Source organism: Pelophylax lessonae (genome assembly GCF_965119305.1).
Source record: "Pelophylax lessonae genome assembly, chromosome: 2".
Taxonomy (NCBI): Eukaryota; Metazoa; Chordata; class Amphibia; order Anura; family Ranidae; genus Pelophylax; species Pelophylax lessonae.
In genome coordinates this window covers 290,025,984-290,038,853 of record NC_138769.1, presented here as the reverse complement: position 1 = coordinate 290,038,853, position 12,870 = coordinate 290,025,984, and the positions used below count along the sequence as shown (strand labels likewise).

The 12,870-nt window shown below is 43.1% G+C and overlaps 1 protein-coding gene across 1 annotated transcript in view; it reads right to left on the bottom strand.

The window, feature by feature from the left end:
- Positions 1–283: 283 nt before the first annotated feature.
- The window catches only part of AMIGO1 (adhesion molecule with Ig like domain 1), a 34,687-nt gene continuing 22,100 nt past the window's right edge, over positions 284–12,870 (bottom strand). The window contains exons 2-3 of the mRNA XM_082245652.1: positions 1,112–4,034; positions 284–349 (exon numbers count right to left, since the gene is read on the bottom strand). Of these exons, the coding sequence (XP_082101778.1) occupies positions 2,231–3,751 (1,521 nt within the window). The 5' untranslated portion in view covers positions 3,752–4,034 and the 3' untranslated portion in view covers positions 284–349; positions 1,112–2,230. The remainder of the gene's footprint in view (positions 350–1,111; positions 4,035–12,870) is intronic.

Sequence of the window (12,870 nt, the reverse complement as noted above, 5' to 3'; positions counted from 1 at the left end):
TAATCTAATACTTACCAGCTAGTCTAAACCACTTTACCAATATTCTTGTAGATATTTTTTACTCAGATATCAGAAAATCATATAATGAAGTAGGGTATTTTGATTGTTGGCACTTCATTGCTACTAAATTAAACTGATATAATTTCAAGCTAGACAGAGCAAGAAATCAGCAAATATAAGGTAATAATCCCTCTGGTCAACGTTTCTCAGAAAATGGAGGACTTATACTTGGAATTTGGGGCCAACATCTAATGTTTTGTTGCATTGTTATCTAATTGTTATCTAATGCATTGTTATGTTATGCTACTTTTGAAGTCTATACTGACCAAACATCTCACATAAAAGTTTACTTAAAAGCCCTATTTACAATGTTTGTTGCATTAAGGCATACCAATCTTATGAATGAGCTGCCTAATGCACCAAAACACATGGAAAAAGGGGAATGTGCAATTAGCAGTGCAACGCAACACAAGACGTTAACGTGCATTGTGGTTATCAGCAAACAGGTGCATTAGGCTCCGTTCACATGTCAGCGTATGGATCGCGGGCAGAACCGCCGCGGTTCCGCCCGCGATCCGGAGATTATTGCAAATCGCGGGACGCCTGTGCGTTGCCCGTTGATTTGCATTAGCCCCCCAAACGCTGAGCAATGTTGCCGCGATTTCCGCCTGTCGAATCGCGGTAACATCACGCAAAAAAAAATCGCGGGACGCATTACGCCCAAAAAAGTACAAGAGCTTCTTTGGAGCGTATTGCGTCCCGCAATTTTTTATGCACGATGTTACCGCGATTCGGCAGGCGGAAATCGCGGCAACATCGCTCAGCATTTGGGGGGCTATTGCAAATAAACGGGCAACGCACAGGCGTCCCGCAATTTGCAATAATCTCCGTATCTGCCCGCGATCCATACGCTGACATGTGAATGGAGCCTTAGGAAGATGCATTGGGGTGCCATTCAGAATAATTAGCGCCACAGTGCACCAACAAGCATAATGCCCACAGCAGTGTGAATCTATTTTTTCTTTTTTTTTTACTTTTAGGGCCTCTGTAATCCCAGCTTTCAAAGCTATATTGCTATTGACAAAAGGTAGATCTTTTAATTTTGAAGGACACAAGGCGAATGCCCATTTTACCCCATAATTAAAACTGCTCTGAGATTGACCTTCTCCTAGAATGGGTCAGCCAACTGAGTGTAATTTTTATCAAGTCTAGAGTATGCTGAATTCTAATGATCCCTCTGCCACTATATAAGCCTAAATACAATTGGGCTTCAAAGAGAATGTTCAGGAGAAGTAAACATCTAAGTTTATGAAATACAAAGTTGAGTGGGTGTCAGTATTAGCAATTCTTTTCCCATAATGGTGAAGCTGATTATTCAGCCCTGGATTTTTTTTGGACAGTATAGGTCTCAGTACAGGAATACAAGCTGCCGCTGGAGTTACATGATGGAGTTGGAAAGCAGGTATTTGTTTAATGAACTGCTAACAAATGTAGATGCAGTAATGGAATAGTTTATGACTTCAAAAGCTGTTCAACAATCTCTCACATCTAAGTGCTACAAGCACATTATATCACAGTTACACGGGATGGTTGTGCTTTTCTATCTTACATTACTTTAGAACAGTACAGAATTCAACACTGGTATGACTGACCAGCAGTCTTTTGGGTAACAAAGATTTTATATACAGACCTCAGTTGATCCATACAGTGGCAGGGGCACAGAAAGTGATGTCACAAAATCACAAAACTGATGTTCTGCTTTGATATTTGATTATTCGACATTATCGCCCCCAATCATATTTGGATGAGACTTTTTTTTTTTTTAATCATTGGCAAAGTGAAGGACATTGTGCATTATAAATCAAATTTAAATTTTAGGTTGCTATTAAAATGGCTGCATCTCCAGGAAAATCATGGTTGCATCTTTGCCTTTGTCAACTTAAACTTGCTTTACAGTAGAACTAGGTCTAAAAGCAGGTGATTCTGTGATGATTTCAAGACCCTCTCTACTCTCTTTATAATAATTTTCTATGCATATATATTTATTTTCCTCACATTGATGTATGATTATTCTCATATGTTTAACATCCAACTTCTTATTTCTGCTCCCTCCCTCTCATTGATTTAGAACAACAACCTAACATGCACATGCGGGACAGGAGACTTTAGTAAGGGATGGAAAGGTTGTTTGATATGAACTGTTTGCAAGCTTACTTTTGAAACACCTTTGTCACACCACAATTGGAGTGTCAGAGAATACTGAACTGATAGATCCTGGATCTGACAGCTTCCGGTGTGGTGATGATGGCTGTAGCTGGTGGCCTTTTATTCCAGGAGCTTCTTGTGAACCATTTGGTTTTAGTTTACCATTCTGACCTTGCAGATCTCCAGGGGGATCCAGAAAAGCCACATGACGATTGAGAGCTGCCTTGTCACTAGTAGTCTCATGGTTGGGGGTGGCACTGAGGACCGAGGAGCGGATGCTATCCCTGTCCTCTCCTTGACCCCTATCACCTGGCCGACACCAGCAGCGACATGGTGTCAAGTATAAGTAAATCAGCACTAGAATAACACTAGCCACACATCCCACTAAAGTGGTATATGCTGTATTTAGTGTATCCTGGTGGACATGCTGTGTAAAGTTGAATACAGTGAGTGTAACATACAGTGTCTCATTCAGAACCTCCCCTTGAGCATAGCAAGTATATGTCCCTTTGTCTTCCAAACGGATCTTTTTTATTTGAAGACTTCCATCGCCAAGCACGTGTATGGTACGATTTCCTTCTGTCACATCAACATGTTTTTGTATCCATTCATTGCTAGGAGTAACCCAAATTAGATTTACACCTCTTTGTTTGGTGTCACAGTTTAAGATGACTGTCTCCTCAAGATGTGCCTCCATTCCAGTCTCTCTTACAACACTACAGTTCATTCCCTCATTACTACTGAGGGAAAACACATTTACTGTGACAGTCCGTGGCTGGGCAGGTGGATAACACTGTAACTCTTCTCTGAAATCGATGGTGGATGCCAACTGACGTACATGCCAGTGCCAGAAAAGTTCATACAATTCACAGTTGCAGGTCAGTTGATTTCCATGTAGATATAGCCTGTTACTCAACCAAGCCGGTAGTGCCCGAATCTGTTTTACTGGTAGAACTTTCATATGATTGAAGGAGAGATCAAGTAATGTAAGCTCTGGCAATTTCTCTCCATCCTTCACCAGTTCTAGAGGGAAGCGTTGCATTGAATTATGGCTCAGATATAACTTTTGTAAATGGTTCATTTCATCAAATGCACTGCGATCAATATCTACTAGTTTATTTTTATAGAGAAGAAGTACTTCCAGGTTTTCCAGAGCACTAAATGCATTCTCCTCAAGTGTGCGCAGTTTATTACAAGATAAGTCCAAATGACGGAGGTTGGGGGTCAGATAAAAAGCTTCAGGGGATACAAAGGTTAAATGATTATGTGACAGTAATAAAGTGTGAAGTAGTTTTAGGGGAGATGTGGTCCAATCAGCCCGTATTCTTATCAGGTTGTTGTGACTGAGGTCTAACATTGCTATATACTTTGGTAAACCACTAGGAACCACTCCTAGTTCCTTCTTAGAGCAACTGATAACATCACTGGCACAGACACAAGTTTCCTGGCAGTTAAGTGGAGATGCTCCTGATTTTATTATTGTTTCTAGAAAACAGAGACTGAAGGCCCAGAAGAGTTGTGGCCAGAAGACACAGGGCAGCCTCATAGTGAGAGATCGGTCACACGTAGCAAACAGTTAATTTGGCTGCATTGTACCATACTACAGGTGCCAGGCATTCACTGGTACAGGGCAGAAAATCAATATTACACATAATTAGATGTCCTTAACCGATGTTGTAATGCTGTTTTGTTTTATAGAAAAGTCTGGATTAGCCCATGATCCAAAATCGACATCTGTACTTCCTTATAAAATTCCATCAGCTCACTTTAGGGTCCAAAAGCTAATCTGTAGAACAGATCACAGGCTACTGATTTAAGAAAGACAATTTCTGTAGGGAAAGAAAAAAACAAGTGCTGAGTATATCAGACATACAAGGTTGTATTGCAATTTTTAGAGTTTAGACATTTTGAGTCCTAATATTGAATTTTCTATTTCAAAAATTACAATACATCAACTAATACCAGACAATTTGTTTGCTAAATAGGCATTGTATACATTCCCTTGTCCCAGTACATAGTTTTAGTTCAAACACGACAATATATTTGACGAGAAACCAATATAAACAACTCTGCCATTCTAGGATAATACAAAGGGGGATGTGTCCACAGTAACCAACCAGATTGTTAATGACGGAAGGCAAACACTATTTTAGATAGAGGTCCATGATTTTCTCATCTCAGCCAGCATATCCCTAAGGGCACTAAAGAGATAAAAGATAGAAGCACCTTTCTTTCCTTTACACCAGTAATGTTCCAGGAGTAGTTCAAGTTATACTTGCTTGCGAGGGTTGTGCAAAACTCACCAATACTTCCCCAGTGAACCCGTTAAATGGTCTGTTTTTATCACCACATTCACCATGGTGTTGGACATGTAAGGACAAGAGTTTAATGGGATAAAGGTCCATGATATACTCATCCCAGCCTGCATAATCCTCTAATGTTAGAATATAGAAGATAGTACGAGTTAGTTGTGTTTGGGTATTAAAAACTTACCTATCCTTCTCTGGTGAACCTGTTAAATGGTTCATTTTTTTTTTTTTTTAATTTCAAAAATTTTTTTTATTATTATTTAAAAACACAAAATTGGAAAACATTGTGCAAACGGCAAAATAGTCACATTGACAATTTATAATACATGGGGCAAATGGTTCATTTTTATTACCACATTCACCACGGCGTTCGAAGAACAAAAACAGGGTTAATTTAAAGAAAAAAAAAGAAACACTTTATTTCAAATACCTCTCTGATTCACAACTTAAAAAAAAAAAAAAACATGCACATCCGAAAACACCGATAATAGGTTAAAATTATGGAAGCAATGTTGCCAGGCACAAGCTGGTTAACTGCATCATTTATTTAGAAGAAACCATAGCTGTTGATTTATGTAATTAAGAGTGATATTGTAAATGGACCATGAAGCATCCCAGGATCCTACATGTGGTGAAATGTCCCTTCCCCCAAAATTTCCTCGTAAAGGTTTTGAATTAATGGAAACTTGGCATCAAGATGGGAATATGGAAACTTCTATTAACTGTATTTAACGCTTTCTTTTTATTTTTTGAAAAATGGGACAGTAGGCGTTTAGCCCTGTGTGTATGTGTTTTTTTGTTTTATTGCACTATGGTGAAAGGATAGGGGGGCAAATGTACCCTTTTACCAGTTCACCAGGTAAGTTACCTGCTACCATTAAAAGCAGAATGTTACACTTCACTACCTACACCATCTTCTTAGATAGATGGGGTGGTCTAAAAGCGCCTGAGCAGCGCTGCTGTGGTGTTTGTAAAAGTAAAGCACCATGCGGTTCTGAAAAGAATCTAAAGATGCTGTTACCATGGAGGGGTGACTACAGAAAAGAAACTCTACAGCCTTGGAAAAGTCAAGGATATTTTTATTTTAGTAAAAAAAAAAAAGAAAAATGAAGAAAAGCGGTTAGGTAATTTTCAGGCCTAAAACGATGAAAACATGCAAAAATATTATTGCCCGGGAGCGTAAGGGTTAAAAGAAAACAATTGAAAAAAAAAATTAAAAAAATTTTGAGAAGTTTGACATGAAGACTGCAGGTATACTCTGTGCCAACCAAATCTAAGAAGAACAATAAAAATTGATCAACAAGATGGTCGATTCTTCCCTCATTTTAATGGTATTTGTACAAGTTTGAGATAGCCTGCAGACATACAATAGTAGTAGTAAACTGGTTTGGGTGATGATCATTTTATATCTATGGGTATATTTAGTTTCACGATTTGTTTTTATTGATGGCAAGAGACTAGAAGCTACAGTATCTCAAAAAAGTGAGTACACCCTTCACATTTTTGTAAATATTTTAATATATCTTTTCATGTGACAACACTAAAGAAATGACACTTGGCTTCAAAGTAAAGTAGTGAGTGTATAGCTTGTATAACAGTGCAAATTTGCTGTCCCCTCAAAATAACTCAACACACAGCCATTAAAGCGGTTGTAAACCCAAAACTGCAAAACAAAAATTTAAAAAAACCTGAAAGACAAAGGCATAATGAGCTAGTATGCATCGCATACTAGCTCATTATGTATTACTTACCTTGGAACGAAGCCCCGACACGGACCCCCGGACATCGCTGCGGGCGCTGCCATGATCCCTCGCCGTCTCTTCCGGGTTTGGCGGCTCCGGCGCTGTGATTGGCCGGAGCCGCGATGACGTCACTCCCGCGCATGCGCGCGGGAGTGATTTTCTGGCAAGCTCCCGGCAAGCAAAACTGAAGGTCTCCCCGGACCTTCAGAGCGCATACGCCGCTCGCGTGAGCGGCTGCATGCACTGCAAATATCTCCTAAACTGTTCCGGTTTAGGAGATATTAATTGTACCTACAGGTAAGCCTTATTATAGGCTTACCTGTAGGTAAAAGTGTAAAAAAGCGGGATACTACCGCTTTAATGTCTAAACCACTGACAACAAAAGCGAGTACACCCCTAGGTGAAAATGTCCAAATTGGGCCCAATTTGCCATTTCCCCTCCCCGGTGTCATGTGACTCATTAGTGTTACAAGGTCTCTGGTGTGTTAAATTTGGTGTTATCACTCTCACTCTCTCATACTGGTCACTGGAAGTTCAACATGGTACCTCATGGCAAAGAACTCTCTGAGGATCTGAAAAAAAGAATTGTTGCTCTACATAAAGATGGCCTAGACTATAAGAAGATTGCCAAGACCCTGAAACTGAGCAGCAGCACAGTGGCCAAGACCATACAGTGGTTTAACAGGACAGGTTCTACTCAGAACAGGCCTCGCCATGGTCGACCAAAGAAGTTGAGTGCAGGTGCTCAGCGTCATATCCAGAGGTTGTCTTTGGGAATTATACGTATGAGTGCTGCCAGCATTGCTGCAGAGGGTGAAGGGGTGGGGGGTCAGCATGTCAGTGCTCAGACCATACGCCGCACACTGCATCAAATTGGTCTGCATGGCTGGTGTCCCAGAAGGAAGCCTCTTCTAAAGATGATGCACCAGAAAAGCTTGCCGTTTGCTGAAGACAAGCAGACTAAGGACATGGACTACTGGAACCATGTTCTGTGGTTTGATAAGACCCCAAACCCCTCCTCTGCACTTGAAAGCATTCAAAACACCAATTTTGGCTGTTTTGAATGCTGTAATTTTTTTGAATCTGGCGCCGAGTACCTGGAAGTGATGTCATGACATCACTTCCGAGTTTTACATGGAGACCTGATCAGAGCCGAATACGGCTTTGATCGGGTCTTCGGCGGCTGTGCAGGGTGGTTGCCGAGTCTCCCAGTGGGACGGGAGACCAGAACGAGCCGTGGAAGGCAGCGGGAGGGGGGACGTCCCCTCCTGCTCCTTGTAATGACAGCCAAGTGGCTTCTCAGCCACATCGGTTGTCATTACAAGACAGCCAAATGTTGGCTATGGATGCCGGTACAGGGGTGATGCCTCTAGCTGCAGGCATCACTCTGGTACAAGCACTTTCCCGAAATATCGGCAATATCGGTAACCTCAGGGGCTGATTCCAATTTTTCATGGAAAGTGCATATCGACCCCCAATATATCGGCTTTGCCGATAATTGGTCGATCCCTAGTTAAGAGTACAAAGACAAGTGTGTCTTGCCTACAGTCAAGCATGGTGGTGGGATGTCATGGCCTGGGGCTGCATGAGCGCTGCTGGCACTGGGGAACTGCAGTTCATTGAGGGAACCATGAATGCCAACATGTACTGTGACATACTGAAGCAGATCATGATCCCCTCCCTTCAGAGACTGGGCCGCAGGGCAGTATTCCAACATTCCAACATTCCAACATGATAATGACCCCAAACCCACCTCCAAGACTACCACTGCCTTGCTAAAGAAGCTGAGGGTAGAGGTAATGGACTGGCCAAGCATGTCTCCAGTGCATGCAGCTCGCGTGAGCGGCTGCATGCACTGCAAATATCTCCTAAACTGTGCCGGTTTAGGAGATATTAATTGTACCTACAGGTAAGCCTTATTATAGGCTTACCTGTAGGTAAAAGTGTAAAAAAGCGGGATACTACCGCTTTAATGTCTAAACCGCTGACAACAAAAGCGAGTACACCCCTAGGTGAAAATGTCCAAATTGGGCCCAATTTGCCATTTCCCCTCCCCGGTGTCATGTGACTCGTTAGTGTTACAAGGTCTCTGGTGTGTTAAATTTGGTGTTATCACTCTCACTCTCTCATACTGGTCACTGGAAGTTCAACATGGTACCTCATGGCAAAGAACTCTCTGAGGATCTGAAAAAAAGAATTGTTGCTCTACATAAAGATGGCCTAGACTATAAGAAGATTGCCAAGACCCTGAAACTGAGCAGCAGGACAGTGGCCAAGACCATACAGTGGTTTAACAGGACAGGTTCTACTCAGAACAGGCCTCGCCATGGTCGACCAAAGAAGTTGAGTGCAGGTGCTCAGCGTCATATCCAGAGGTTGTCTTTGGGAATTATACGTATGAGTGCTGCCAGCATTGCTGCAGAGGGTGAAGGGGTGGGGGGTCAGCATGTCAGTGCTCAGACCATACGCCGCACACTGCATCAAATTGGTCTGCATGGCTGGTGTCCCAGAAGGAAGCCTCTTCTAAAGATGATGCACCAGAAAAGCTTGCCGTTTGCTGAAGACAAGCAGACTAAGGACATGGACTACTGGAACCATGTTCTGTGGTTTGATAAGACCCCAAACCCCTCCTCTGCACTTGAAAGCATTCAAAACACCAATTTTGGCTGTTTTGAATGCTGTAATTTTTTTGAATCTGGCGCCGAGTACCTGGAAGTGATGTCATGACATCACTTCCGAGTTTTACATGGAGACCTGATCAGAGCCGAAAACGGCTTTGATCGGGTCTTCGGCGGCTGTGCAGGGTGGTTGCCGAGTCTCCCAGTGGGACGGGAGACCAGAACGAGCCGTGGAAGGCAGCGGGAGGGTACAAGCACTTTCCCGAAATATCGGCAATATTGGTAACCTCAGGGGCTGATTCCAATTTTTCATGGAAAGTGCATATCGACCCCCAATATATCGGCTTTGCCGATAATTGGTCGATCCCTAGTTAAGAGTACAAAGACAAGTGTGTCTTGCCTACAGTCAAGCATGGTGGTGGGATGTCATGGCCTGGGGCTGCATGAGCGCTGCTGGCACTGGGGAACTACAGTTCATTGAGGGAACCATGAATGCCAACATGTACTGTGACATACTGAAGCAGATCATGATCCCCTCCCTTCAGAGACTGGGCCGCAGGGCAGTATTCCAACATTCCAACATGATAATGACCCCAAACCCACCTCCAAGACTACCACTGCCTTGCTAAAGAAGCTGAGGGTAGAGGTAATGGACTGGCCAAGCATGTCTCCAGACCTAAACCCTATTAAGCATCTACTGGGCATCCTCAAATGGAAGGTAGAGGAGCACAAGGTCTCTAACATCCACTAGCCCTGCAATGTCCTCATGGAGGAGTGGAAGAGGACTCCAATGGCAACCTGTGAAGCTCTGGTGAACTCCATGCCAAAGAAGTTTAAGGCAGCGCTGGAAAATAATGGTGGCCACATAAAATATTGACACTTTGGGCCCAATTTGGACATTTTCACATGGGGGTGTACTCACTTTTGGTGCCAGCGGTATAGACATTAATGGCTGTGTGTTGAGTTATTTTGAGGGCTCAGCAAATTTACACTGTTATACAAGCTGTAAACTCACTACTTTACATTGTAGCAAAGTGTCATTTCTTCAGTGTTGTCACATGAAAATATACAATAAAATATTTACAAAAATGAGGGGTGTACTCACTTTTGTGAGATACTGTACACTACTCAGCTGAGTAAATTTACTCAATCAACTGGCACCTAAAGAAAGAGGCATCGTTTGTGCAACAGCATATTAAAGCCGATGCAGTACAACAACAAAGGGTTTGTATGTACTTCCATGATATTCTAATGTATTCAGTTGTAAAATTCAGAATAAAGTTATAAAGTCTGATCTCTAACAACATTTTTTTTACTATTTTATACTCCTAGGTTATCTTCTAATGTACTCTTTTACAGGTCCATACAGAAATATATAGCTATTGCTTGTATATAGGGATGGGCTGAACATTTTCCTGTTCGCCGAACACCCGATTTTGCAGGGTGTTCGCCCCCAATGAACACCCTGCAATGTGCTGCACAGTGCATTCTGTGTCCTGATAGGGCAAAGCTTTACCCAATCAGAGCACAGTGTAAGCTTATTGTTAAGGAGCGGGGCCGGGAAGAAAGCTGGGACTTCCTTAACAACCAATGAGTCATCAGCTAGCAATGGGTTTCCCCTCTGACAGCTGAATAATAAAAAAGAGTGGCGGTTAAGAAAATAAAGAAAAAAAACGGTGTGGGGTCCCCCCCCCAAAAAAATCTATACCAGACCCTTATCTGGGCATGTAGCCTGGCAGGTCAGGAAAAGGGGAGCGCATGCGAGCGCCCCCCTCTTTAACCATTCCAGGCCATGTGCCTTCAACCACCCCACCCAAAAGCACCTTGTCCCAACAACTGTAGTGGGGGTCTGCGGGCAAGGGGCTTATCGGAATCTGGAAGCCTCCAGATCCTGCCCCCCTATGTGAATAAATATCGGGCACATTTTACCCCTAGCCATTCACCAAGCAAGTGTGAAAAAGTAATAAAAACAAGGGAAGTTTTTGACAATTCCTTTATAAAAAAAATAAAAATAGTGTCTCTCGATATAAATCCATCATCAATTAAGCCGCCCACCGACCTGAACAAATCAAAAAAATCAAAAATGCTTCCACCTTCTGGGACGACCTCCCTCCAAATGCCTCCACTGCGCTTTGACATTTCTTATATAGGTAAGGGGCAGGGCCACCTGGCTACGTCACTCGGTGGCACCGCCCTCTTTTGAAGTCACAGGCCCAGCATGCACCAGTCCAGGACGTCAGAAGGGGTGGTGCCATCATGTGATGTAGGCAGGTGGCCCCGTCCCTTACCTATATTAGAAATCTTAAATCAGAGAGCAGGCATTCAGCGGGAGGCCCCCCAGGAGGTGGAAGTGTTTTTTAATTATTTTTTTTCCGGGTCAACGTGCGGTGTGGTTGATGATGGATTTATATCGAGGGACACTATTTATTTATTTTTTTTTAATAAAGGAATTGTCAGGACTTTTTCACACTTTTTTGGCGAATGTGTAGGGGTACGATGTGCCTGATGATCATTCACATGGGGGGCTGGGATCTGGGGGCCCCCTTGTTAAAGGGGGCTTCCAGATTTCAATATGCCCACAGACCCCAACAACCACCGGCCACAGTTGTGGGGATGAGGCCCTTGTCCCTATCAACATCGGAACAAGGTGCTTTGGGTCGTGCCCAAAAGAACCTACCCCCCATGTTGAGGGCATGTGGCCTGGTATGGTTGAGGAGGGGGGGGAGGGGCACTCGCTCATTTGCCCCCCCTTTCCTGACCTGCAGGGCTGCATGTCTAGGTAAGGGTCTGGTAGGAATTTTTTTGCATGCTGTTTTTTTTTTTTTCTTTAATTTTGGACCCCACCCCATTTTTTTATTTATTTTTTCAATATCCGGGTGCTGGCAATTGTAACCATGAGTCATTTTAAATGAGATTTGACTTGTTTTTCTTTCTTTAGAAATAACGTTTTTGCTGCAGTATGTTTTATGCATGCTACAGATGTGCCACTTTACAGGAAGATTAAGGGGATCCCCAGGCACTAAATTTGAATGAATTTTCCATTTTTTTTGTTGCCCTTAATTAAAATTGCTGCTTCTGAAAAAACGATCATCTTCAAAATGTTTTTTTTTTTTGATACATGTCCCCAGGGCAGTACTCTGACCCCCCATACCATATGGCCAATTGCTTGCATATAAGCCTTCAAAATGGGCACTTTTAATTTTTCCTGTTCGACTCCCATAGACTTCAGTGGCGTTCGTCTTTTGGGTTAGAACATTTCCCCTGTTTGGGAATTCTGCTGGTGTTCGGCCCATGTCTAGTTGTATATCATGAAATCCCAACAAGAAAATACAGGACTTTTTTAACAGCAGCATTTTCTTGTAGCGTATTCAGAGAGTAAGGTAGTATGAAGAATCAGTCTCCATCACTGTCACCAAAGTTGGGAGAAAAGGGAAACCGCTCAGTTTAGAGCAGGGTTCCAAAATGCTTTTCAAGTTGTGATATACCACAAGAACACTTTAAGGATAACTCTACTTTCCTGGAAAAATATAGCACATAGAATATATAGCATATACAAGTGCTAGACAAGTCATATTGTACTTAACCGCTTGCCGACCGCCGCACGACTATTTACTGCGGCGGTCAGCCCCTCACAGGCAAAGCGACGTAGTACTACGTCGCTTAGCCTGTGAGGCTCTAGGGAGCGAGCGCGCGCCGCTGGAGGCACGCTCCCGTTAGCTCACTGAGCCCCCCCCGCGCGTGTGAGCGGCGGACCCGATGTCCGCCGGTCACTTGCGATCGTCGGTTACACCGGGAGAAAGGCAGGCGGCTAATGTAAACAAAGCTCCCCTGTGTAACAGCACAGATCATACGGTCCTGCTATGTAGGACCGTAGATCTCTGCTTTTACATCACAAGCCACATCCAATCACAGTTAGAAACACGCCCCTAGGGACACACTTAACCCCTCCTTCTCAAATAAAGTTAACCCCTTCCCTGCCAGTGTCATTTTTACAGT